This window comes from Zootoca vivipara, chromosome 6 (assembly GCF_963506605.1).
Source record: "Zootoca vivipara chromosome 6, rZooViv1.1, whole genome shotgun sequence".
In the NCBI taxonomy this organism is placed as follows: Eukaryota; Metazoa; Chordata; class Lepidosauria; order Squamata; family Lacertidae; genus Zootoca; species Zootoca vivipara.
The window spans coordinates 8,251,847-8,279,248 of record NC_083281.1 but is presented as its reverse complement, the minus strand read 5'-3'; the positions used below and the strand labels follow the sequence as shown (position 1 = coordinate 8,279,248).

General features: G+C 46.9%; 2 protein-coding genes across 4 annotated transcripts in view; one reads left to right on the top strand and one right to left on the bottom strand.

Moving 5' to 3' along the window:
• Positions 1–724: 724 nt before the first annotated feature.
• On the bottom strand, positions 725–24,497 carry CREB3L3 (cAMP responsive element binding protein 3 like 3). Of its 2 annotated transcripts, XM_035120608.2 has the most exons (11): positions 24,403–24,497; positions 19,340–19,506; positions 17,313–17,437; positions 13,537–13,822; positions 11,421–11,533; positions 11,145–11,279; positions 8,288–8,394; positions 4,698–4,766; positions 4,397–4,481; positions 3,681–3,777; positions 725–2,478 (listed from the first exon to the last, which is right to left on the bottom strand). In XM_035120608.2, the coding sequence occupies exons 3-11, from the start codon at positions 17,433–17,435 to the stop codon at positions 2,123–2,125; spliced, it is 1,371 nt and encodes a 456-aa protein (XP_034976499.1). In that variant the 5' UTR covers positions 17,436–17,437; positions 19,340–19,506; positions 24,403–24,497; the 3' UTR covers positions 725–2,122. The 2 variants fall into 2 exon arrangements, with proteins under 2 accessions (XP_034976499.1, XP_034976498.1); XM_035120607.2 differs by lacking the exon at positions 24,403–24,497 and having other exon boundaries at positions 19,340–19,610.
• A 2,541-nt stretch (positions 24,498–27,038) lies between these two features.
• MAP2K2 (mitogen-activated protein kinase kinase 2) overlaps positions 27,039–27,402 on the top strand; it is a 42,845-nt gene continuing 42,481 nt past the window's right edge. For both annotated transcript variants that reach the window (XR_009557714.1, XM_035118435.2), the window contains exon 1: positions 27,039–27,337. Coding sequence is in view for 1 of the 2 variants with exons in the window: in XM_035118435.2 (XP_034974326.1) it covers positions 27,240–27,337 (98 nt within the window). In the remaining variant the exon portion in view is untranslated. The remainder of the gene's footprint in view (positions 27,338–27,402) is intronic.

Sequence of the window (27,402 nt, the reverse complement as noted above, 5' to 3'; positions counted from 1 at the left end):
GGAGCCTGCTAAGTCCCTCTCTAGGGACAGCTGGTTGGCCACCAGAGCTATCTGAGTTGTGTCTACTCATGAGGAAGCATCTCTTCACAAATAGCCCTTTATTCTTGATGAGGCCCTGGCTTTCAGGGTGACTTTTTAGACAGGAAATCTCAGAATTGTAGCTCTGCAAGAAGAATAAGGGGGTCTCTGAGTGCCATTAACAAACAACATTTTCCAGGATTCCTTGCAGGAAGCCATGACTTTTCAGAGTGATAGGATGTGCTTTTTAACAGTACAGCGCTATGGGGGCCTAAGTATGCAAATACAGGAGGTATGTTTTGGGGTTTGTTTGTTTTTTGTTTTAAGAGAGGGGCCAAATGGTTCAGGAGCGCCTAAAACAAAACTGGTGTTGAACTTGACTAGTTGGGAGGCCGCTGGAAGAAGCCCCGGATAAAATGAAATGTAAGGTAAGAAAATATATTTGTTTATTGAAAACTGGCTCAAAGAGTTGGACTGTAGAAGCTTCTCGGCTCTAATTCTACAGTAGAAAAGAGTATAACCAGGGATGTATAACCTTGCTGTAATTCTGCAAAGGTGCACACAAAAGCTGGAGAATGCAGCCACAGAATCCAGCTCCCTAAGAACCTCAGGGTTCCCTGGGGAGGTCATAGAATTCTGCCAGAAGCGGAAACTGACATTTCCGCAATTTGCGTGTTCTTCGGAGGTTAGGAACGGAAATCACACAAGCTAATACAAGTGGTATTTTGCTCTTTTTAAATAATTTTTATTAAGTTTTCTATTTTACAATTTAAAATATTCATTAAACAACCTTAAAATGTCAGTGTCTTCCCTTCTTCTCTTTCCATGGTTCATTTTACATATCATAAATCCTTGCATATTTTACAGAAACCATATCATTCACTATTCCATTATTATATCCATTAAAACTTATTTACACTGTTGAATTTATCTTAATGCTGCCAGCGTTTCCAAGTATACACAATTTCCCCCCATATATTCAGTAAACTTTTTCCAATCTCTAAACATATGTTCTTCTTCTTCTCTTATTCTATATGTTAGGTCCGCAAGCTGCACATATTCCATCAGTTTAAGTTGCCATTCTTCTTTAGTTGGGACCTCACTCATTTTCCATTTTTGGGCTAACAAAACACGGGCAGCAGTAGTGGCATGTCTTTCTTGACAACTGAGAATTTCCATCTGAATTATCCCCAACAAAAAGGACTGGGTTTTTTTTTTGGAAATGTACTTTTAAATATTCTTTTCCAATTCATTATAAATTATTTCCCATACAAGTGGTATTTGCAATGAATTATTATTTTTTTAGTCCACAAACATCACATAAATAATTTTCTTCTGATGCTTCCCTTCCGTTGTGATTAATTACACAATTCATTACTTCCAGGCTACAGCAAATAGCGAAAGAAACAACATGGGTTTTTTTCCCCTAGAAGCCTAACTGTAGCAGAACAGGAACAGCACTGTTTGAGACAAACCCAGGACAGGACGAAAATCACTTCCTTTCCCTGCCTAACCAAGCTTTCATTTGGGAGTTTCTAGCCCTCATGGCTGCAAAGAAATATACTCGAAAACATGTGGGCAATGTCGGACATAACCTCTAAAACAGAGGAGGAATTGCTTAGTGAGGTGTCCAGTGGGCAGAGGAAGGATGGACTCAATGAGCCTTAGGCTGAGACCCTCTGCATGAATCATAGAGTTGGAAGAGACCACAAGGGCCATCCAGTCCAACCCCCTGCCAAGCAGGAAACACCATCAAAGCATTCTTGACATATGCCTGTCAAGCCTCTTCTTAAAGACCTCCAAAGAAGGAGACTCCACCACACTTCTTGGCAGCAAATTCAATGAGGCCCGCTGCTGACTGCAGGCACTGGGGGTAGGGAGTTGGGCTTTTCTGAGGCTTATCACGGAGAGGGCGAGAAGAAAGCAGGCCACCCTCTTTACACTTTTCACTTGCTCTCTTGCAAACAGCACCGTCATGCCTTTCCCCCTCCCTGCTCAGTGGGAAAGAAGCAGTTTGGTCCACACACATCCAGCCCTGTCCCACATAACCACCCCCTATTAAGTCTCCAAATGCCATACAGGGGAGAGCAGCAGGAAGAGAGGGTCACAACTCGTCGGCCTGCTCCAAGACCCCCTTGCTGGGCTGGCCAGACTCTGCCCAGGCCGTGGATGCCAAGCTGTGTTCCCTGGGGCCTTCAAGTCCCTCCAAGTGCGAGTAGGTGACCTCGTGCAAAGGCTCGGTGCTGTTGCTCACCACAGCCTCTCCTGCGTCGTGGTGCCTTGACAAGACGTGGTGCCTAATGACCAGGTTTTTGAGGGTTTCATCCTGCTCCGTGTGGCCTTTGTGGGCGTATTTGGTCCAGAGGGGTTTCTCAGGCTCCATGGAGCTCTGGTCGGCTTCCTTTGCCATGGGGTAGGCAACCCTGGAAGAAGCATCGTTGTTGAGGGACCTGGAAAAAACTGGGAAGAGGGGGAGAAAGGCAAGGCATGAGCGCCATGAGGGGTACATGGGCTCGATTATCTTATAATTTTGAAGTGTCAGGCATAGCTCTAGTGGCTTTAGCCCAAACGTAGCAGAGTTTTCCTGCACAGCGCAGAAGCTAGTTGAGGTGGAAATGACTAGTCGGCTAGACGCAGAATAACTTTATAGGATTTATTAAAAGAAAATAAAACCAGCAGAGTTTCTGCATACAAAGCAAAGCAAAATAAATCCTTACTCTCTCTCTCTCTCTCTCTCTCTCTCTCTCTCTCTCTCTCTCTCTCTCTCTCTCTCTCTCCAACCATATGCAGCACTCCTACTCCTAACACCCACAAGAAACAACTGTGCTAGCATTCCTAGAAAACAGAGTTGAGTGCTGGTCATTAACCAATCAGAGAGTTGTTGCCAGGCCAGGCAGACCTTGGCTTTCTTCCAAGAGTAAATTGACACTGCCTTCAGTTAATTGTGTGAAGCAAGAATCTGTAAGTTTTCCATGAGAACCAATTATCAGAAACCAAACAAGGGCTCAGAAATTGAGGGGCCTGCATTTCAGAGAAGCGTAGAATCGTAGAGCTGGAAGGGACCCCAAGGGTGATCTACTCCAAGCACCTGCAATGTAGGAATCTCAACTAAAGCATCCCTGACAGATGACCATCCAACCTCTGCTTTAAAACCTCCAAGGAAGAAGAGTCCACCACCTTCCGAGGGAGTCCGTCGCCCTGCCAAACAGCTCTTACCCTCAGGAAGGTGGCTATCCTGTCGCCTCTCAGTCTTCTGTTTCCCAAGCTAAACATACCTAACTCCCTCAACCATGCCTCATAAGGGTTGGCTTCCAATCCTTGTATTACGTTGAACTAATCTGTAATCGTTTGGAAAATGATCATCTTGGAACTTGAGGAAATAATAATAATAATAATAATAATAATAATAATAATAATAATAATACCTCACCCATCTGGCTGGGTTTCCCACCCATCCTTTGCTGAAAAACCTCCAATGATTTGGAAGCTCAAAATTAGGTATGTTTGCCATTAAATAGGTACTGAATCATTCCCTCCCCAATCCCTAGCTACTGGACACAAAACAAGAAGTTCTGTGCATCAAATATTCAGTACCTCTGGCAATTAACTGTGTGTGTGTGTGCGCTCGTCAGCCACTCATTTTCTCCCAGCCCATCGCTCACCTCTCACAGGTATGAAGTCTCCTTCCAACTCTGCTTTGTTGTGAGTGAAAGGTCTGATGGAGGGGAAGACGATCAGGGCAAAGGAAAGCAGCAGGACCTGAAAGGGGTGGGGGGCAGAAAGCAGAGTCAGGTGTCTGTCTTAAAAGGTAAAGTTAAAGGACCCCTGACAGTTAAGTTGAGTCGCAGACGACTCTGGGGTTGCGGAGCTCATCTCGCTTTACAGGCCGAGGGAGCCGGCGTTTGTCTGCAGACAGTTTTTCCGGGTCATGTGGCCAGCAGGACTAAGCTGCTTCTGGTGAAACCAGAGCAGCACACGGAAATGCTGTTTAACTTCCCGCCGGAGTGGTACCTATTTATCTACTTGCACTTTTTGGCGTGCTTTCAAACTGCTAGGTTGGCAGGAGCTGGGACTGAGCGACGGGAGCTCACCCTGTTGCAGGGATTCGAACCACCGATCTGATCGGCAAGCCCAAGAGGCTCAGTGGTTTAGTCTTAGTCTTAGTCGTGCCCATTAACTTCCACAGGCCCACTCTTGAGTAGGACTTGGAGCCCGGCAACCTCTGAAAGGCCATGGGGTCTCTCTCAATCATTGGCCCAAGCTGCACAGACTCATCCAAGCCTTGACTCATCCCAAAACCTGTCTTGAAAAGAGGCAGCGGGGAGGGGGAATAGGCCAGCTTCTTTGACACCCACATGACACCACCCCCACCACATACCGCAACGCAAGTGCCTGTTTGGGCTGCCTTGCCGCTTGACTGCATCACCAGTCCTTGGAGTTTCTTCAGTTGCTGCAGGAGGGACCTGGGAAGAAATTAGGTGGATAACTAGGGATGGGTGCATTTCTGTCCATTTCGGTGTTCTCGCATTTCTATTCTTAAATTCAGTCCTCCATACTTCCTACATCTGCGCAGGTACAAATGTCTTGCGGTCTCTCTCCATCCACCCCCCCCCCCACCGTGAGCTACTGCTTCCCGGTTTGGGGAAAAAAAACTACAATGGAAGCAGGAAACGACTTACAAGTTCTGCTTCTCCAAGTGAACGACCTTCCTTTGCAACTCCTGGTTCTGAGCTGTGCAGGCGGACATCCTGAAAGACGGCAAAGCAGGTGAGTAGGAAAGGATAGCAAGAAGCCCGGCCACCCCCTAAAAATTCCTTAAAACTTGAAATGTCCTGTTGGCTGAGAAAACGAGGCGGCAAGATCTATGCACAAGGAGCAGAGAGAACCGAGTGTAAAGCTTCCATTGGTGCCAGCGGCAGATTCCCTTTCCAATGCAAGCGACAACTTCGCAGGAGGGGTTTTTGTCAGAACTGCAGCTAGGGAGTGGCAGATTGGTCCATTTGTGTCTCTGTCTGAATCAGAGGAGTGGGGAATGCTTTCTCAGGCAGATCAGCTCCTTTCTGAAGAGGAGGAGGAGGGGGGAGATTTGCCCCCTCCGTTTTCAGCGGTTTCAGGAGCAGAGAGAGACACAGACACTGAGTAGCTTCAGCAGGAGTTGCCTAGTTACGAGATAACAGAAAGAGAAACAGAAGGGAGGGAACAGCCAGCAGAGAGGTCATTAGAGAGTGGGGGGGACACCCTCCCCAAGAACTAGGGGGTCCATCCGTATTAGAGGACAAAGAATGCAGAGAGGAGGAGGAGGAACTGCCCATTGGTGCCCAGGATGTTGCTGGGGACAAAAGGGGAAGGATTTAGAGTAGCCAACTGCTCTTCTTGCTTGCAACCAGATGACTGAATAAAAAGGACTATAAAACATAAACTGCTTCTTAATTCTTGTCTGTGAAGTTACTGAAGGGAGGGGAGGACTCTTCACGCCTGAAACTATCTCTCATTTTGCCAGTCCTAATTCGCCACATTTCCCCATCAGTTTGCAATTATTTCATTTCATTTTTTAAAAAAAAGAAGTGCTCTTTAATACCAGCAAGCATTTTTTGTATGAACTTCTCCAAATCTACACCCTTTTGTATGCGATTTTGCCAAATACACACATTCTTGCAAAGCCAATTTCCCCAGTACAATGGATTTTTGTAACTTATGTTCCACACTAATGCATTGACCTGCGCACTCTGTACCCTACCATATGCATTTTTGTGCATGTTGCTTGGCTGGAGAACCGCATCGCAGAATTCCGAGAAATGCAAATTTTGGAGGACAGGCGGTTCACATATTGTTTCAGGAAGTGCAAATCAGGTAGGTATGCCTTTACATGCTAACTGAATCTAATCTCTCTCCTGTTCTTAGTTACAGCATAGGAGAAAAGAGTTAAGTCCCTGTGATCCTTGCCCTGCAGAGGACTTGACTGGATAACCCCTGGAGTCACTTCCAACTCGACAGTTCCCTGATTGTGTGACTTATCCGCAGCACAGACATGCCCCTTGTCTGCTGTATATGTTGTTGTTGTTGTTGTTGTTGTTGTTGTTGTTGTTGTTTTTAAAAAACCTGAACATTATGGAAATGTAAAGAGAAATAAGGTTCTTTTTATCATATGTGGTGGTTGTACTGTAGCAAGGTTACTGGGAAAAGATATATAACAAATCAAAAAGGATGTTCAAAATAACTTTTATTTAAAAAACAACAACCAGAAGCTTTTCTTTTAGGAATTATAGGGACAGAATTACCTAAATTGTATAGAAATTTATTTATGTATGCGACTACAGCAGCAAGAATGTTACATGCCCCAAAGTGGAAAGAAGCAGAAGTCCCAGCTAAGGAAGAATGGATGCAAAAACTTATGGAATACGCAGAAATGCACGAAACTTACCAGAAGAAGAATAAATCAAGATAACAAACTTTTTTTATAAAAGAATGGAAATGGGTTTATTTAATATTTACAGATATTTGTAAACGGATAAAAACATTGGCAGGATTATTATAATAACCTGCTGTTTTACAAGAGCCGATAATGAAATGAGCAAATTAAATGAACTTGGATATGCAGAAGATTTTAAGAAATAAATTTAACCTGAAACTTTATTATGAATCGGCTTATTTATGTTGGTTAAAGGATTGGATGACACTGCAGAACTCAGTTTTACTAGATTTGGAAGGTTTCGATAATCGTTTTGGGTGGCATGCATACCTGGGATATGAGAAAGTTAAAAATCATAGAGGCTTCCTGAACCATGCTATAAGAAAACCACTATATAAGGTATGGGAAAAATATAAAGATATATTGGAACCCAAAACTCCCTGGTGGCTATCCCCTTTGGAGGCCACAGCAGTGAAAAAAACAAACAGAAGCAAACTGGGCCAAGAAGAAAACAACAAATTGAAAGTGAAAAAATCGAGAAAATAAAACATCACCTAACGGGCTGGCTACAATATTATCAACTAAACGAGGTGTTTTAGATAGATAAGAAAAAGGGTTTTGCAACAGAATAATAATAAGTAGACAAAGAATTACTACCAAATAAGAAAAAGTAATATCTAGAATGTATAGGCTTCTTCTAGAATAGGAGGTGAAAGAAGTAATGATTAAGTGGTCGAAAGATTTTGGTTAAAATATCTAACTATCAGCATGAGAAAGATTATGGAATAAAGAATGGACATTTATGGCCTGTTATACAGTTAAGGAAAATCTTTTGAAGATGTTTTACAGATGGTATATAGCTCCCAGCAAACTATCCAAAATGTATAAAATGAGATCTAATACGTGCTGGAGATGTAAACAGGCAGAAGGGACACTAATTCACATGTGGTGGGCTTGCAAAGAAAACTAAGAATTTTGGGGATGCTATATATGAGGAATTGAAAAAAATATTTAATCAAACTTTCATAAATAAACCAGAAGCCTTCCTCTTAGGCATTTTAGATTCAGATATTCCAAATGAAAAAAGATAATATTCTTATATGCTACAACAGCAGTAAGAATATTAATTGCCAGAAATTAGAAAGGAGAATTAGTACCAACAAGCGAGGATTGGCAGGATATATTATTTGAATATCTTGAACTGGCAAAAATGACAGAGGCAATTAGAAGACAGCCATACCAAAAGTTAAAAAAGGAGTGTGAAATTTATAAAGAATGTTTATATTAAAAACAGTGCCCTCAAGTTAAAATCTTTGATTAATTTGATTAATTTTCACAAACCACAATATGGATTATAAGTATAGTGTTCAGATAACAGAAGAAATGGCAAAATTATTAAAGAAGCAGTTTATTAAACAGATAAGACAGACCTGCTTTGAGGAAGACGGAAGTCTATTGGGGAAGATAAGGAACTGGGAATCAAAAATGTGGTGGCATAAGTTCTTTTGTAAGAACGTATGGATTTATGGATGTATGTATGGTTTCTTTGTTATTATTTTATCATTTCTGTTAATTTCTTGTGTGTGTTTGTTGAGTAAGAAAACTAATAAAAAGCATATTAGAAAAAAGAAAAAAGAAATAAATTTTAGAAACCACAGAAAGAGGGGGAAGGAAGTCAAATTTTGGGATGTCAGATTGATTGTAAAACCAACGAAATGTATGAATATGGAAAGTATAAATAAATAAATAAACTGAACTAAACACTAAACTCAAAAATCTCAACTTTCACATCTACTTTTCCCCTTCCTTATCAGACTATGAATAAATTCTACTGGAAGAGGGAGCAGAAAGATGACGTACCGGCTCTCCAGTCCATCAATATACTCTTTCTTCTTCTTCCGACTTTCCTGCGCCGACTGCTTGTTCCGGATCTTTCGGCGAATCTTCTTGAGGACTCTCTCCTCATACTGCAAGGTGCAAAGGAAACAGCTTAACAGCTGGATTCTAGTCATGGGGCTACTAACTAGATTTTTTTTTTTTTTTGCAACCAGCTTAAGGTAGGCATGGGAAAATAAGTCCATTTCAGTTTCTTGTTTCCCCCGCTTTCTGTACTGTATTTTTGTATGGGTTTGTGAATTAACTCGTGGAAATTCACAAATTGTGGTAGAAGGATGCAAAGGACCTTCCTCTCCCAGCTCCAGCTTGGTGTGATACTCACGTGTAATAATCTCAGGCAGGCAAGCAAGCTCCAATAAGAAATTAATGAGTCTCTGGCAGTTTTGTGTACATTTATTTACAATTTACATAATGGGTAGGCAAACTAAGGCCTGGGGGCCAGATCCAGCCCAATTGCCTTCTAAATCCGGCCCGCGGACGGTCCAGGAATCAGCATGTTTTTACATGAGTAGAATGTTCACTTTTATTTAAAATGCATCTCTAGGTTATTTGTGGGGCATAGGAATTCGTTCATCCCACCCCCCAAATAGTCCGGCCCCCCACAAGGTCTGAGGGACAGTGGACCAGCCCCCTGCTGAAAAAGTTTGCTGACCCCTTATTTACATCCAGAGAGCGGCTTCGGGCCTGCCGCCCTTAGCTACGAGTCTCCGCCCGTCACAGCATGAAGGACGCCAAAGTCCAGTCCTTCCTCTCTTACACTTCCATTGCATTTTAACCCTTTCAGCTCTTCTGGTTCGAGAAGGTGGGTGAACAACCACCACCACCACCCCGCTATCAAACGAAGATCCCTCTAAACCAGGGGTTTGTTGTTGTTTAGTCATTTAGTCGTGTCCGACGCTTCGTGACCAGAGCACGCCAGGCACTCCTGTCTTCCACTGCCTCCCGCAGTTTGGTCAGACTCATGTTGGTAGCTTCGAGAACACTGTCCAACCATCACGCCCTCTGTTGTCCCCTTCTCCTTGTGCCCTCCATCTTTCCCAGCATCAGGGTCTTTTCCAGGGAGTCTTCTCTTCTCATGAGGTGGCCAAAGTATTGGAGCCTCAGCTTCAGGATCTGTCCTTCCAGTGAGCACTCAGGACTGATTTCCTTAAGAATGTATAGGTTTGATCTTCTTGCAGTCCATGGGACTCTCAAGAGTAGGGGTAGGCAACCTAAGGTCCAGGAATCAGCATGATTTTACATAAGTAGAATGTGTCCTTTTATTTAAATGCATCTCTGGGTTATTTGTGGGGCCTGCCTGGTGTTTTTACATGAGTGGAATGTGTGCTTTTATTTAAAATGCATCTCTGGGTTATTTGTGGGGCCTGCCTGGTGTTTGTACATGAGTAGATTCTGTGCTTTTATTTAAAATGCATCTCTGGGTTATTTGTGTTAATCTGTTCGTTTTTTTTCTTCCAAAATATAGTCCAGCCCCCCACATGGTCTGAGGGACGGTGGACCGGCCAATGGCTGAAAAAGGTTGCTGACCCCTGCTCAAGAGTCTCCTCCAGCACCATAATTCAAAAGCATCCATTATTTGGCGATCAGACTTCTTTATGGTCCAGCTCTCACTTCCATACATCACTACTGGGAAAACCATAGCTTTAACTATACGGACCTTTGTCGGCAAGGTGATGTCTCTGCTTTTTAAGATTCTGTCTAGGTTTGTCATTGCTTTTCTCCCAAGAAGCAGGAGTCTTTTAATTTTGTGACTGCTGTCACCATCTGCAGTGATCATGGAGCCCAAAAAGTAAAATCTCTCACAGCCTCCATTTCTTCCCCTTCTATTTACCAGGAGGTGATGGGACCAGTGGCCATGATCTTAGTTGTTGTTTTTTTTGATGTTGAGCTTCAGACCATATTTTGCACTTTCCTCTTTCACCCTCATTAAAAGGTTCTTTAATTCCTCCTCACTCAAGTTGTGTCATTTGCATATCTGAGGTTGTTGATATTTCTTCTGGCAATCTTAATTCCGGTTTGGGATTCTTAATTCCGGTTTGGGATTAATCCAGTCCAGGGGTAGTCAACCTTTTTATACCTACCGCCCACTAATGCATCCTTCTTGATGGTAAAGTTTCCTTACCACCCACCAGTGCTCGATGGAAGGAGGATTCAGCTTGTGCAGTAGAACCCCCTACTGCCCACCTAGAATCCTGAATCACTCACTAGTGGGCTGTAGGGGCCAGGTTGACAACCCCTACTTTAAACACTGCCTGCCTCCTGGTTGCATAGCAACCCCCTCAATGTCATCTATCTCCTCCCCTCCCTCTGCCTGTGAGCTTTCCGAGTCTGGGAACTCTTGGTGAAGAGGGGCTGAACTACTAGCCCACTCCTGCTCTGGCTGTGGCTGCAATTCCTCGTCTCCAGAGTCGGACTCTTCCCAGGCGTTCGATTCAGCCACATCCCTGACATCAGGTGAGGCAGGCAGGTGGGACGAGGGGTGCCTCTGGTCGGGATAGCAGCTGCGGAGGTGGCCCCATTTATTTATTTTTGTGCCTGTGGCAATTGCCCTGGTAGCCCCACCCCACCCCACTACACCCCTGGGCCAATGGCCCATCTAAGCCAGCATCCTGTCCTCATAGTGGCCGCCCAGATGCATGTGGGAATCCTGCAAGCCAGAACCGAGCACAAGAGCCCTCTCTCCTCCTGTGCTTTCCAGATACTGGGGGCATTCTCATTGAGGCATCTGGTTGGCCAATGTGAGAACAGGATGCTGGTCCAGCCTTTGGCCTGATGTAACATGCTCTCCTTACGTCTGGTGAAATTGCTATGTTTGCCGCACCTTGGTGAGAGGCAGCTGGGTGGGTAGAGTCACTCCTTCCTTGGCCAATAGCTTCTTCTCATCCTCGGTCAGGACCAGTTCCTGGCAGGTCCCTGGGGTTTGTCTCAACAGCGAGGGGTTCATGCCTTGCTGGTGCTGTGACATGACAAAGGGGGCACATTAATCAAAGCCGAAGATGGATGCTTACTAGGTTCTCCAACAGAAGACAATTCTGTAAAAGCAAACCAGGATTTCTCGGAAGCCTCGCAAAAGCTTTAGCCTTATGGAGAGTCTCACCATCTCACAGCTGTTTGACAACAGGAGGTCCTTTATGGTCAGGGTGCACGAATTCAGCTGGGGGGCGGCTTGTTCCTGCCGCTCCTCTGGGTAAAATCCTGCCTCCCACATATCTGCAAAAGAGGAAACAAACCGCTCAGAGCTGCTGCATTTAAAAAAATGGGGGCGGCATATAAGAGGTTTTTGGCATTACAGTATTACAATGTGGGATCTTTGGATTTTTTTTTAAAAAAAACAATTAATTAATTTTATTCCCCCCCCCCAAAACAAATAATCATATATACAACAACTCTGGGGAAGGGCTTGAAGAGCCCCCCCCCAAAAAAACTTTTTGGCATCATGGTATCACAGCGGGTGGCCTATGAGAGTAATTGGAGGGATTAAAATGTTTTTAGAAAAAATGAAAACGGTAAACAAAAAAACCCACAAAAAAACAAAGAGCAAGCAGCTCGGCAGGAGATCAATAGGAGAAGCAGATCTTTTTTTAAAGTGCATTAAGTTTATTTTAAAATGATTCCAAACGATTTTGGAAGGAGGAGCCACAGGTGAGCCATGCCTGTTTAGCATACATAACTCTTATGCTTTCTGCTGATCCAGAGGGGTGGGACTCGAAACAATGGGTTCAAATACTAGAAAGCAGATTCAAACTAAACATTAGGAAGAACTTTATGACGGTAAGAGCTGTTTGACAGTGGGCTGGGCTACTTCGGAAAGTGGTTGACGGGAGGTTTTTAAAGAGAGGTTGGGTGGCCATCTGTCAGGGATTCTTTAGCTGCGATTCCTGCCTTGTAGGGGGTTAGACTAGATGACCCTCAGGGATTCCCTACAATTCTCTGATCCTAAGCAATGCGCTTAACACCAGGTCCTGGAGACCGAGGACACTGCCCTGGCTGCCCCTTTATTTGGTGTGGGATTCAATCACATACTGACAGATTCAGGTTATGCAATAGAAGTTGGCTGCCAGGTCTTGGAGGAACCTGCTCCCTCGAAAGGTCAGACTTTTTAGAGATAAGGAAAGTGACAGGGCCAGAGCAGCAGTTGCTTTGACGCAAACGGTCATCTAATCTCCCTGCAAACAAATCAGGACGAATGCTGAAGAAATAAGCCCTCTGGAAGCACCTGAAGAGGAGTGATGTCCACTTTCCCTTCTGTTTTTCGATCTGTTTGCTCTGGTGCAAAAAGAAAGCTCACAGGGTACCCCTCAGCTTGGCTTATTTCTGGCTTTGCAGCCCAAATGAAAAATGTGCAAGCCGGCAGATCGTAAGGAGGCTCAGCCCATAAGCCTTGCTTCCCACCCACCACAATAATGTATAGGAGATCTCCTGGCAGCAACACCTGCAAACTGTTGCTGTGCAGAGACAACTACACCACCCAATGTTCAAGATCAGGTTTTTCTCTTTCTGAGCTTAACTCGGGAGAGGAAGCCTAGCCGTGGAGAGGAGTGACTCAAGCAGGTAGGGTAAAAAAAAAGTTAAAGGATCTCTGGACGGTTAAGCCCAATCAAAGGCGACTATGGGGTTGCGACACTCATCTAGCTTTCAGGCCGAGGGAGCCGGCGTTTGTCCCCAGACAGCTTTCCGGGTCATGTGGCCAGCAGGACAAAACCACTTCTGGCGCAACGTGACGGAAACCAGAGCGCACGGAAACGCCGTTTACCTTCCCACCGCAGCGGTACCTATTTATCTACTTGTGCTGGCGTGCTTTCAAACTGCTAGGTTGGCAGGAGCTGGGACAGAGCAACGGGAGCTCACCCCATTGCGGGGATTTGAACCGCCGACCTTCTGATTGGCAAGCCCAAGAGGCTCAGTGGTTTAGACCACAGCACCACCTCCTACTCTAAGCAAGGAACAGTCGGGACCAAAGAAATAAGCAAGGTTTTTGATTGATCATAAAGAAATTGAATAAACAAGGTCTGAAGGAGGAGGAGGAAGAGGGAGAAGACATTTGATTAGTTAGATCTGCAACATTTTTTTTTAATATCACGTGATGTATAAATTTTCTGAAATAAATAAGTCAACGAAACTGATGTGGATGATCCAGCGATACCAACTTTTTAAGGCAGCTTACACCCACTTTGGGAAAAGCTGGTCTAGTGAAAGACAAAGGGGTCACTCACTGAAGTCTATAGACACCTCCGCTTCTCTCAGCTCAGCACCCGGCCCTTTCGGAACCAGGAGGTAGGAACGGTAAGCCAGGTCACTGTGCGAGCCTCCGTCAGAGTAGGTCCCAGGGCTGCCCGTCGGCACATAGTGAGGGGGGCTGTCCAGTTGGTCAGAGCTGGGGTCCTCAGAGAGGCCGCTGTCGCTGGCCGCCGGGGACCAGCTCGGGGAGTCAAGGGTGGCATCTGGGGCCCCCAAGATAGAATTGATGAAATCCTCGTTCTCTTGAGCTTTCAGCAAACACTGTAAGAAGACAGGCAAGTTGTTTGTTGTTTAGTCGTTTAATCATGTCCGACTCTTCATGACCCCATGGACCATAGCACGCCAGGCACTCCTGTCTTCCACTGCCTCCCGCAGTTTGGTCAAACTCATGTTAGTAGCTTCGAGAACACTGTCCAACCATCTTTGACTGTGTCGACCACAGCAAAGCATGGCAAGTTCTTAAAAAAATACCTGCCAAGTTCCTCTCTGAAAAATAAGGGTACCGGACCGGAAGTAGCGTACCGGAAGTAGCGCTGCCGCCATTTTGGAACTGGGCGGAGCATGCTCAGAAGTGACTTTTGATGCTGCTGTGCCCAGTTCCAAAATGGCCGCCACACCAGACGTCGCACTGCAGCCATTTTGGAACTGGGCAGAGCAGCATCAAAAGTCGCTTCTGAGCATGTTCCGCCCAGTTCCAAAATGGCCGCCGCGCCAGAATAAACCTGGGAAAACAAAAAAAATCGTTTTTCCGGCTGTGGACAGCCAGAAAAACGGGGGTTTCCCGGGGAATACAGGAGACTTGGCAGCTATGGCCTGATCACCTCACCTGTCTCCTGAAAAATCTCTTATGTGGTACAAGAAGCTACAGTTAGAACTGGATATGGAACAACTGATTGGTTCAAAATTGGGAAAGGAGTACGACAAGGCTGTATATTGTCTCCCTGCTTACAGGTATTTAACTTATATGCAGAATTCATCATGCGAAAGGCTGGACTGGATGAATCCCAAGCTGGAATTAAGATTGTCGGTAGAACTATCAACAACCTCAGATATACAGATGACACAACTTTGATGGCAGAAAGTGAGGGGGAATTAAAGAACCTCTTAATGAGGGTGAAAGAGGAGAGCGCAAAATATGGCAAGGAGTCGGTGAAAAAGGATGCCTGACCTCCCTGTTGGTGAGAGAGCTTTGCCTGGCCAATGTCTCACCACACCGTGGGCTGTATTCAGCGCAGGAGTGGACAACCAATGAGCCAAAGTGAGGCAACCGCCTTGGGTGGCAGAATCCACCAGGGCTGCAGATCTGGCCTCCAAGGATTGCATTGCCCGCTGCCGCAGTGGCAACAACAGCTGCGATGTATGCGCTCCTTGCATCTGCCATCTCCTCAGCACCCCCCTTCATGCCACCTCCGCAGCAGCTTCTTGGTGAGCTGGAGGTGCTTCTGGTCTCCTATCCTTGCCCCCAATGCTTTTTTCCCTGGGGGTATACAGGGGTACGCACAGGGCCATCTTAAGTATATCCGGCGCCGTGGTGCAAAGATCCCTCCAGCGTGCCCCCCCATTTCCCAGAGTTGTCGACCTTTTTATGGCGCTGCCAGCAGCTTTGAGGGGCTGGAGGAGGCGGGCAGTGGCTGGAGGGCGGCTCCTCCAGTGGGGAAGAGGCGGAGGCTCTGGGCGCAGGGCTGCTTCAGCAAGGCGGGCAAGCTGATTCCGGGAGGCACCGTGCACAGCCTCCGCCTCTTCCCTGGGGCCCGTGCCGTGGTGGGCACGGCAGGTGGAGGCTTTGGACATGGCGCTGCTTCGGCGCGGCATGGCGGAGGCGGGCGAGGGCGAGGGCAGCGAGCTGATGCCAGGAGGCTCCGTGCCCAGCCTCCGCCTCTTCCCTGATGCCCTCCAGAACTTGGTGCCCTGGTGCCCTGCGCCACTTGCCTCTATGGGCAAGACGCCCATGGGTATGTATACCCCCAAACATTTTGCGAATCAAAGTTTGGCCTTATTGAGGGGCAGTATTTCAATATGAGTCAGAAAATGAGAGTACAGTGGTACCTCGACGTACGAACGACTCAACAACTGAATTATTCGACTTTTGAATTGGGGTAATGGCCGCGCGCTTACGAATGTCTCGACATCCGAAAGCAAACTGCGGCGGTTTTAGATAGGGATTTTTCAACTTACGAATTTTTAGATAGGGTTGCTTCGACTTACGATTTCCCCCCGTTTCCAGTGCAACCCTATGGGAAACTGCGTTTCCAGTGGGGTTTTTCGGCTTACGAATGTTTCGACCTACAAAGGTGCCTTCGGAATGGATTACATTCGTAAGTCGAGGCACCACTGTACCCCTAAACATTTTTTAAGGGAAAAAAAGCACGCTTGTCCCTAATGTAGTTCTTTATTCCCCCTTTGTTCTGATGTGGATCTTCACTTTCGCCTTCCAATTTTGTGCTTTGCCTCAGGTGCCAGAATGTTTTGGGCCGTCTCCGATTCAGCGGAGCACTAAGTAGTGCCTTGCACAAGTCGAGCAACTTCTATTCCACAACAGGTCTCTCTCGCCCCCCCCCACCTGGACCAACCTAAGCCTGTTCTGGGTTTCCCCTCGCTCAACTCTCTAAGTCTAGCTGATTTGGGGAAGGGCATGGGGTGTACGCCTAGGGGGGGAAGAAGATGAAAATCCTGTTGTACAAGCAGAAGCTGCTCACGCATTTCTTTAGCGGAATACCACACAATACATTTAAAGAATATGTGCCCCCCAAATAATAATAATAATGGGAACTGTAGTTTAAGGGTGCTGGGTGTTGAATGGAAAACTACATTTCCCACTATTTCCTTGGGTGGGGTGCCGCAGCTGTTCAAATTCATGGTGTTACAGAACTGGGGGGTGTCCCCCTAAACACTAAAATTAATAAATGCTAGGATTTTGGGGTTATTAGTGATAGGAAGGGAGAATATAAGCTGCAAAGGTATTCCTGGGTAGCCTGGCCAAACTAGGGCTGTTAAGAGAGCCATCCTGGGTGATTAACAAGACAATGGAACTTTTTGCACCAGTTGTGACTGGAGACTGGAGATTTGGAAGGTTGCCTGGGTAAAACTGCTCTGGGGGAGGGCAAGGGGCTTCTGGGAAGAAGGAGGAGGAAAGGAAGGGAGATCCATCTTGGCGATGAAGGAGGAAGGACTGCCTGCAATGTTTTGGGTCACATTGTAAGATCTGTACCCCCTCCGTGCAGACTGGGGGTGGAAATAGGTGAATAAACCCTAAAAGCACAAGAGTCTTCACAGTGTCTTCTACTCCCCAAAGGGGAGACTCTGTGTTGGTGCCTGTGACCCCATGCACTCTGGCCACTGCTTTGCAGAGAGGGGCTAGACCAGGGGTCCCCAAACTAAGGTCCGGGGGCCGGATGCGGCCCAATCACCTTCTAACTCCGGCTCGTGGACAGTCTGGGAATCAGCATGTTTTTACATGAGTAGAATGTGTGCTTTTATTAAAAATGCATCTCTGGGTTATTTGTGGGGTATAGGAATTTATTCATATTATTTTTCAAAATATAGTCCAGCCCCCCACAAAGTCTGAGGGACAGTGGACTGGCCCCCTGCTGAAAAAGTTTGCTGACCCCTGGGCTAGACATTGAGCTTTTGTGGTGTGGGTGTCGCCTGCAAGAGTGATCCTGGGCTGGGCTGACCCTTTGAGATCCCCTCCAACCCTACTGTTCTATGATTCCCTCTCTGCTTCTGTGTTGCTACAAGCTTTTACACTCACACTGTCTTCTGGTCCCATCCAAGCTGTCGCCGTTGACCCAATCTCCACACTGCGAAGGACCCCATCCTGCCGATCAAAGAGGAGGTCCAGCAGCTCCATGCTGTCAAGGCTGGTGGCAGTCATGTCTGAGAGAGAGAGAGAGAGAGAGAGAGAGAGAGAGAGAGAGAGAGAGAGAGAGAGAGAGAGAGGAGTCAGCATGGCCAGAAGCTCAGGATTGTGGGCCACATCCACAGCATTCATCACAATGCAGAAATAACAATAACAGTAATAATAACAATTTATTATTTATACCCCACCCATCTGGCTGGGTTTCCCCAGTCACTCTGGGCGGCTTCCAACAAAATATTAAAAATACTATAAAACATCAGATATTAAAAACTTCCCTAAACAGGGCTGCCTTCAGATGTCTTCTAAAAGTCAGGTACAGTGGTACCTTGGTTTACGAACTTAATCCGTTCCGGAAGTCCGTTCTTAAACTGAAACCATTCTTAAACCAAGGCACGCTTTCCCTAATGAGGCCTCCCGCCGCCGGTGCCCTTCCACCGCTCGGCTTCCGTTCTTAGACCGAGGTAAAGTTCGCAAACCGGGACACTACTTCCGGTTTTGCGGAGTTCTTAAACCGGATAGTTCATAAACAGGGCTGCTCTTAAACCGAGGTACCACTGTAGTTGTTTATTTCCTAGACATCTGATGGGAGGGTGCCACTACCGAGAAGGCCCTCTGTCTGGTTCCCTGTAACTTCGCTTTTCACAGCGAGAGAACCGCCAGAAGGCCCTTGGCGCTGGACCTCAGTGTCCAGGCAGAACGATGGGGGTGGAGATGCTCCTTCAGATATACTGGACCGAGGCCGTTTAGGGCTTTAAAGGTCAGCACCAACACTTTGAATTGTGCTCGGAAACGTACTGGGAGCCAATGTAGGTCTTTCAAGACCGGTGTTATGTGGTCTTGGCGGCCGCTCCCAGTCACCAGTCTAGCTGCCGCATTCTGGATTAGTTGTAGTTTCCGGGTCACCTTCAAAGGTAGCCCCACATAGAGCGGTTTTTCAGAGGTTGTGGCTACCTGAAAACTCAGAAGGAATCACCAGAGAATGAGCTGTTACTCCTTCCCCACCCGCCTTGGCTCCTGCGATGTCCAGCTGCTCTTTCGACATGGCCTTGTGCCATCTCCGACAGGGTTTAGAGAAGCCATTTCAGTTAAGGGTGCTGGTGTCATAGCTCAAAGTGCCAAGCTGAGCTGGTTACTTAACTGCAGCAAGACTCTTCTCTCCTTCCCCGTTGTTGTGGCTACCATTCTCCCTGAATGCAGTGCTGAATTGAATAAATTGAAATTGGAAAAGTATTGGTGCCAGGGGCGGATCTGCTATGAAACTAATGAAGCTTAATCTTCAGGGGCCCTAATCCCAGAGGGGCCCCAGAAGTGACATTAGTTTACATTGCTTTAAAAAATTGGGTCCAGTAGACCCAATTTGAGTCAAACGACTGAAATGGATTAATTTTTTTTTGTACAGATCTCAACAATCCCAAAGTTTTGAGCGTCAGTTGCGCAAGTTTTGTAAAGGTGGAGTGTCGCGATACAGCTAACTTTACGCAGAGTAGACCCACCAAAGTTAATGAACATGGCGGATTAGGGCTGTGCCCAGTGTTAGTCGTTCTCCGCTCAGACCCACTGAAATTCATGAGCGTGATTAACTTAGGTCAAGTAATTCCAGTAGGTCTGTTCCAAGCAGAACTAAAATTGGAAGCAACCCCTAGGTTTGTTGGTTTTGATGGGTCTACTCTGAGCAGAATCTGCAGGTTGTGGATCTGAGCTAGACGCAACTGTTTGCTGTTTGCTTGCTCAAGCGGCTAACAGGCTTAATCTCCCCTCCACCCTCCCCTCTCCATCCTGACCTTCGTCCTCCTGTTTGCATTGCTCAGGTTTCCAAAGATGGCCCAGGTTGGGTCAAACGGTGGCGGACGTGGTGGTGGTGGGGGTCTGCAGCAGGGGGGAAGCCAAATCATGCCACAAACCAAACTGCACCAACTCACCCCAGCCGTGTGTTGGTGACTTCGGCCTCCTTCAATGTGGCTTTTGCCAAGCGGCCTTTATTCCAACTTGATGGTGGCCTCTCTGGCTTCGTTTTTCTCCTCCTGTCTCACTTGGGTCCCTCTGCCCCGAAACCTTCTTCCGCTGTGTAGCAAAGTTTAAACTCCAGCTAAACAAAACAAAAAAAACCAGCGTCAGGGGATTATAAATCCCTCCCCTTGTCCAGTCCACCAATGGGACCAAAGACTGGTCGTTGATGGGCAAAAAGAAGGAATCAGCGTCGCTGGGTCAAATTGAGTAACCGTTATCTAAATAGCTTTTGACCACCACCCCCCACACCCACACCTGCTCCTTTCCAGTCTGGAGTGGGCAGTGAGCCCATAGGTGCAAAGTCCTCTCTTGGGCTGTGTCGCATGGCGAACTTTTACCTAGATTTCAAGAATAGCTTCCTCTCCCTGAAAAAGAACAGCATGTTCAATAATTGCCTTCTAGGGTCAGCCCCCCCCCGCCCCCCGCGCATGTGCCCTTTTTATTGCTATCAGGACGGTCAGACACAATCTTTCTTTCGAGGTTTTCAGCTTCATTGGAAAAAGCAGAAGAAAAGAAACAATAAGACCAAGGAATACAGAAAAATGGATAGTAGCCCTCACATACCCAATTGATCCTGGGACCTCTCTTTTAATACTGTTTGAGGCTGCTAAGGTTTTGGGGTGGTCACACTGCTTCATTACCACCCAGTGCCTATTCTGTAATTTCTTGCTGAAATCTCATAGCTTTCTACGCCTCAAATGTTCTGGTTTATTTTTGTCCCGCTTCTTTTGCACTATAACGTTTCTAGAAATTGTTGCTTTTGCCTCCCGTGTGAAAGGTCGCCTGTTTAGCTCCCGGGCGGAAACATTTTAAGGGAAAGGCTGTAGCTCAGTGGCAGAAAAACCTAATAAATCACATAACAACTAATAAAGGAACCACAGAACCACTAAGAAAGCAGAATGAACCATTAAGGCATCAAGAACATATTGCAGATTCAGCTTCCCAGTCTGGAGGGACCCCGGATCAGGGCAGCATACCAGTCATAGCTTTGCCATGAAAGATTCGAAAAATCCCATGTTGACAACTCAGTGGTAAATCACATATTCTGCATAGGCAGAGGTTGATTTAGATGAGTGCGACTTGTTCAACCATACCGGGAGCAGCTACGATTTAGAACTGTGCACAAGAGCCCGGAGGGGTGCCGAATTTGGGTGTTGCGCAGGGAGCCGCTGAAATTTGAGACCCCCCCAAGGTCCGCCACTGGCCTGGGGAAAGCCATAGGCTCAGACTCCAACATCTCCACTTAAAAAGGACATTGGGTTGCCCCACTGGGTAGGTGGACGAATGGCCCAATTTAGGAAAAACAAATCATAACCTATAAAGCCCTGCATGATTCTGGAGGTTATTTGAAAGACCCTTTTCTCCCTAAAGGGTGCCCCAGAACAATGCTACAATTGTGGGTGTTGGCAGGTGTGTATGTGCTGGCTTGCCTTGGTAATGGACTGGATGAGAGCCCACAGCATTTGCCTCCAAAACTTGGTGCCCGCAGCCCCACAGGAAGTGATGCTTCCTTGGCATTGTTCTCTACAAAATGCTGGAGGAGCATTTAACCGATTTTAAGAACGTTCAGTGCAGCCCTAGCTGGACCAGGCCAGCGACCCATCTCCTCCAACATCCTCTTCTCACAGTGATGAGCCAGTTGCCCATGGAAACATCAAAAGCAAGACGCAAGTGCAACGGGAAACCGTCCCTCTTGCTGTTTCCAGAAACTGCTGTTCACACAGGAGTACCAACTTGGCCCCGCGACCGTGGGTGCCTGGGGTTGTGGGTGCCATGCAATGCGCAGGGCCCTGGCATCAAAATTTGTGGGTGCCCTGCCCCTTCATGGGGAATTTTGTGGGTGCCCAAGGAGTTAGCACCTATGGCTGTTCAGGACCATGCTGCCTCTGGCCGTGGAGGGAGAACATGGCCACTGTAGCTGGTGGCCACCGAGAGCCCTCTACTCCATGTGTTTGCCTCATCCTCTTTTGTTTTTTGTTTTAAATTTAATTTTTATTAAATTTTCCACTTTAACAACCCAATCAAATCACATTAAATATTCCAAATTATACATATGCATATCAAATAATCCAAATATTCTGCCAAATTATAATTTTTTAATAGGACTTCCCATGCTTCAAGTTCGGAAGGTTCTGATCATCTCATACTTCTACTGCTTTTCATAGTCATTTCCAATGGCTCCTCTAATTCTTTCTGTTGCTAACCTTCATTCTTTCACAGCCTCTGAGTTGTTCCCACAAGTGAGTTAAAACAAACAATTATGTGTTTCTGTGTGGATTTTATGTCCATGTTTCCCCTCTAGAGCCAGTGTGGTGTAGTGGTTAAGAGCGGAAGAGTCGTAATCTGGTGAACCGGGTTCGCGTCTCCGCTCCTGACTCAGAGACAGACCTGATGGATTCAGAGACAGACCTGATAAAAGAGACAGCTAGGAAATATAATGTCCCTGCGTCCCTGTCCTGCTGTGTCCCATCAGGTGTCTATTTAAAAAAAGAAAAGAAGTGTTTAACCATCCGCGTTTTACCCTCTTGCCACAAAATCCATTTTGACAGGCAAAAGACTATTTTACCGTCACCGCAACCCTGCAGAGCCTCGGCGGCTCCATCCACTGCTATTTACACCTCCTCTGGTGCTGTGTGGTCATTGAAAAAGCCCAATCCAGTGATAAAAAAAGAAGCCTGTCTCCTACTTGGAGTCTGTGGGTTTTATTATTATTATTATAGTTGCTGACAACGCCAGGAGCTGACAACGCCAGATGCCCCTTGTACCCCAATCATTGCTCCTGCCCGTCACGCCCTGATCACGAGCTGCTTTACTCAGACGTTCTCCAAGAGGGATCGAGATTACAGGGAGACTTGACCTTGAGCTCTGGATCATGGCCGCAGATGAGATGGGTGGGAAACAGCTGGGGAGAGAAGGGGCACCTGTGGAATCTGATGATCTAAAAAAGGGCAATCTGAGCCCGAAGGGTTTTTTACACATGTTAAGCTGACATTGCTTAAATATTAACAGCACAGCTATAACAAACATTTGAAAGACCTATGTCTCGGTGACTACAGGCGCTGGCTAAAAAAATAATAATCTGCCTGCAGTTAAGAACATAAGAATAGCCCTCCTGGATTAGCTCAATGGCCCATCTAGTCCAGCATCCTGTTCTTACAGTGAATGCCCACGGGAAACCAAGGAACAGAACAGGAGCACAAGAGCATCTCTCCCCATCCTGTGATTTCCAGCAACTGTGAATTTAGAAGCATTGTTGCCTGGCCAACATGAAGACCTTTGCTTCCGCCTCGGGAACCCTCATGCCAAGTTTGGCAACAGTATCTCAAGAGGTGTCCAAATGTATGCCAAAAAAACCCAACAGGTGGAGTCACACCAAAGTCACGCTAAGTACCAACAAATATCTTCTTTATCCCCACCTGAGGTACCCTTATGCCAAGTTTGGCAGTGACATCTCAAAACGCCGTACTGTATATAATTTTTATTAAATTTCCTGTTTTGCTATTTCATAGAATCATAGATTTGGAAGAGACCACAAGGGCCATCCAGTCCAACCCCCTGCCAAGCAGGAAACACCATCAAAGCATTCCTGACAGATGGCTGTCAAGCCTCCGCTTAAAGACCTCCAAAGAAGGAAACTCCAACACACTCCTTGGCAGCAAATTCCACTGTCGAACAGCTCTTACTGTCAGGAAGTTCTTCCTAATGTTTCGGTGGAATCTTCTTTCTTGTAGCTTGAATCCATTGCTCCGTGTCCGCTTCTCTGGAGCAGCAGAAAACAACCTTTCTCCCTCTTCCATATGACATCCTGTTATATATTTGAACATGGCTATCATATCACCCCTTAACCTTCTCTTCTCCAGGCTAAACATACCCAGCTCCCTAAGCTGTTCCTCATAAGGCATTGTTTACAGGCCTTTGACCATTTTGGTTGCCCTTCTCTGGACACATTCCAGCTTGTCAGTATCCCTCTTGAACTGTGGTGCCCAGAACTGGACACAGAATTCCAGGTGAGGTCTGACCAGAACGGAATACAGTGGTACTATTACTTCCCTTGATCTAGATGCTATACTCCTATTGATGCAGCCCAGAATTGCATAGTTTTTTTTAGCTGCTGCATCACACTGTTGACTCATGTCAAGTTTGTGGTCTACCAAGACTCCTAGATCCTTTTCACATGTACTGCTCTCAAGCCAGGTGTCTCCCATCCTGTATTTGTGCCTTTCATTTTTTTTTTGCCCAAGTGTAATACTTTACATTTCTCCCTGTTAAAACTCATCTTGTTTGCTTTGGCCCAGTTGTCTAATATGTTAAGGTCATTTTGAAGTGTGATCCTGTCCTCTGGGGTATTAGCCACCCCTCCCAATTTGGTGTCATCTGCAGACTTGCTCAGGATGCCCTCAAGCCCATCATCCAAGTCATTGATAAAGATGTTGAATAAGACTGGGCCTCGTTTTACATCCTTAAGATATCAATGACTTCCCTTCTCCTTCCATGGTTCATTTTGCATATTGTAAATCCCTGCATATTTTACAAAAACTATACCATTCAGTATTCCATTATTGCATCCCTTGAAACTTATTTACACCGTTGAATTTATCTTAATTAATTATTAACAATTATTTTCCGTACATTCAATAAATGTTTTCCAATCTTCTTTAAATGTATGTTCGTCTTGTTCTCTTATTCTATATGTTAAGTCTGCGAGTTGTGCATATTCTGTCAACTTAAGTTGCCATCTTCTTTGGTTAGGACCTTGCTCATTTTCCATTTTTGGACTAACATGAACCGCAGTAGTAGCATACAAACCGGTAAATAACATTTTTTGACACCTGGGAATTCCAGTCTGAAATATCCCCAACAGAAAGGACTCTGGGGTTTTTTTGGGAAAGCACTTTTAAACACACACACCCCCAATTCATTATGGATCATTTCCCAATACGCTTTAACAAATCTACCACATATGAAAGACCGTTACCTCCACCGCTTTGCATCTCCAGCACTGCCAAAATGATGTTTCAATCTGCCATCTTGGATTCAGAAATGGTGCCAAAGTCTTCTACCTTGGGAACCTTCACTCCCAGTTTGGATGGGATGTCTCAAGAGGCGGCAAAACCTATGCTGAAAAAACAGCGAGATCATGCTAAAGTCATTTTTTGGTCCATCACCTTGATTCAAAATGGCTCTAAAGTGTTTATATCTTTTATTTTGTTTCCGCTAAGATTCGAGTGCGTCAAGGTACCACTATACTAAACAACAGGAATAAGTCCATCCCTTACAGGCCTCTCAGTGCATGCGAGTCCCATATTGCAAGCTGGGAGCCAGGGGTGGGTCTCATCCCATTTTTCCACCAGAGGCAAAAAGGGAAAGTAATGCTTTCTGACTCTGCCGTGCCCTCTCACCCTACTTCTGCACCACACCAACATGCCCCCAAACTCGGCATGCGGGAGGCATTTTGGTGGAAGCAGTGGAGTGGGTGATGCACTGCCTCTTGCGCTCCCGTCGCCCGAGGCGACCACCTCACCTGGCCCAACAGGTGGGCCGGCTCTGCTCAAGGGACGTGAGCTGGGTTTGCACAGCAGCCTCTTATGCTGAGGGCACGTTTGTGCGTGCTCACCAGCTCGCCAATCTGTTAGCAAACCCAGTTTTGCATTTTGCAGGGGACAAGTGCGAAACATTTGTTCTGTTCTTCCTATTTTTAGGCAGCTGAGAAGTTTTTGGCTGTCATGGGGACCGGGAGCCATGCACACGCCTTGGCAGATGGACGAGGTGGTAAAAAACGAGAGGAAAGAACAGAATGCACTGGGTACGATGCTTCCTATGGCAAATACGCTGCAATTTCCCTCAGTATGCCTTGTTGGTAATTTAGGACCGTTGAATGGAGGCCAGAGCTGGCCCTATAATGAGGCAGAGGGGAGCAGCCGCCTCAGGCAGCAGATGCTGAGGTGCAGGGAGGGAACAGATTGACATGTGGCCTTCTCTGTGACCCCTTTTGCTAGCCTGGTGCCACCAAGTACAGTGGAAGATAACTGCATAGCCCACCCAAAGTTTTGCAGCGCTTTGCATTGAAACCCCCACATTTTGTAGTGCCCCACAAAAGGAGTAATTGATGCATTAAACTGGGGTTCATAGCTAACACCCCAAAACCCAACGTCGCCCGAATCACTTTCGGCGTCAAACTTTGGCAAAAGTTTTGCAGCTTTTTTGCAATAAAGCCCCACATTTTGCAGCGCCCCACAAAAGGAGTAATTGATGCATCAAACTGGGGTTCATAGCTAACACCCCAAAACCCAATGTTGCCTGATTCACTTGAAACCGGCGCCAAAGGTTGGCAAAAGTTTTGCAGCTTTTTGCAGGAAAAGCTCCATGTTTTGCAGCGCCCCACAAATGGAACTAAAGACCAGGCATCCCCAAACTGCGGCCTCCCAGATGTTTTGGTGTACAACTCCCATGATGCCTGGCTAGCAGGACCAGTGGTCGGGGAAAATGGGAATTGTAGTCCAAAAACATCTGGAGGGCTGAAGTTTGGGGATGCCTGCTATAGACCCTCAAACCCAGGGGTATCATAGGGTCACCCCAGAATCCCAACATCACCCAATTCACTCCAAACCAGCACCAAACTTTGGCAAAAGATTTCTAGCTTTTGGCAGCGAAAACCCCACGTTTTGCTGTGCTCCACAAACGGAGCAATAGACATTTGCACATAACATCTCCCCATCCCCCCAGGAGAAAACCTTGGCAAATTTCCCAGGAGACTTTGGGGGAAGAGGGATGCCATGGGCTTTAAATATATTTATGACCTTAGTTATAATCACAGCAGGCCTATTGAAATTTGCCTCCATACTTTTAAAAAACATGGCCTGCCCCAAGGAATCATGGAAACTGTAGTCTGTCTAGGCTGCTGGGAACTGTCACTCAGTGTAGGGCAAACTACAGTCCCCACAATCCTTTGGGGGAAGCCACATCCTCTTAAAGTTACCTCAGCGTGGCGGAAACTCATTGGTGAGGGGGAAATGCACTCTGCACAGCTTCAGAGGTGCTCTTATTTATTCATAGTAGGGCCTTTGATAAGTGCTTTGGGTGTTTGGACTTTGGCTGCTTCCTTGCCAATAACGAGACGAGATAATTCTCTTTCTCTCAATCTCTCCTACGACCAATAATTTCCCCGCCCATTTTTCTCCCCCGCCCCTCCACCACTCCCTTCCCCTCCCCACGCGCATGCGCCGCTCTTTCCCGTCTCAAAACCAATCTTTCTCCGGTAGGCTCTCGCGAGATTTCCCTTTCTCTGCCTTTCTCCAGGAGTCTGCCGTACGTCCCATGTACCTCTCCGCGGCGCGCACGCTCGCGTTCTAGGACTTCGGGTATAAACGCCTAACCCTAACCAATCAAAGCAGCCTGTGGGAGGGTGAAAGGAAAAGGGTAGGCGTTGCGATCTCAAACGCAGCAGCCAATCCCGCCATCCTGCGCGTGCGCTACCGAACCGGACCGACCAATGGGGCTCGGGGTGCTGGGCCAATCGGAGAAGAGGGCTCGCGGAGATCGCCCAATCGGGCGTGGGCGTGTGGTGTTGGTGGGGTGGCCGTCTCTCTCCTCCTCTCTCTTTGGCCAGGCGACGGCCACGCTCCTCCTCCTCCTGCTGCCCCTCCCACCCCAGCTCCGTGTTCCCCTGAAGGGCCGGGCTTGGGAGCGCAGGTAGGCCTCAGGAGCAGCCTCGGCCTCGCGTAGCTCGCCGAGCCGGGTGATGACGACGGCGACGCTACTGCTGCCGCTACTGAGGCGAGGCCCTCGCTGAGGAAGAAGGCCGCCGCCGCCGTCATGCCGGCCAAGAGGAAGCTGGTGCCGCCGGCCCTCAACATCACCCCGACCATCGCCGAAGGGCCCAGCCCCACAGGCGGGGAGGTCGAAGGCTCCGAGTGAGTGCGTGACGGAGGCGGGGAGGGAAGCGGGTGGGGGGAGGTGTCTCCGCGGTGGGGAGGCC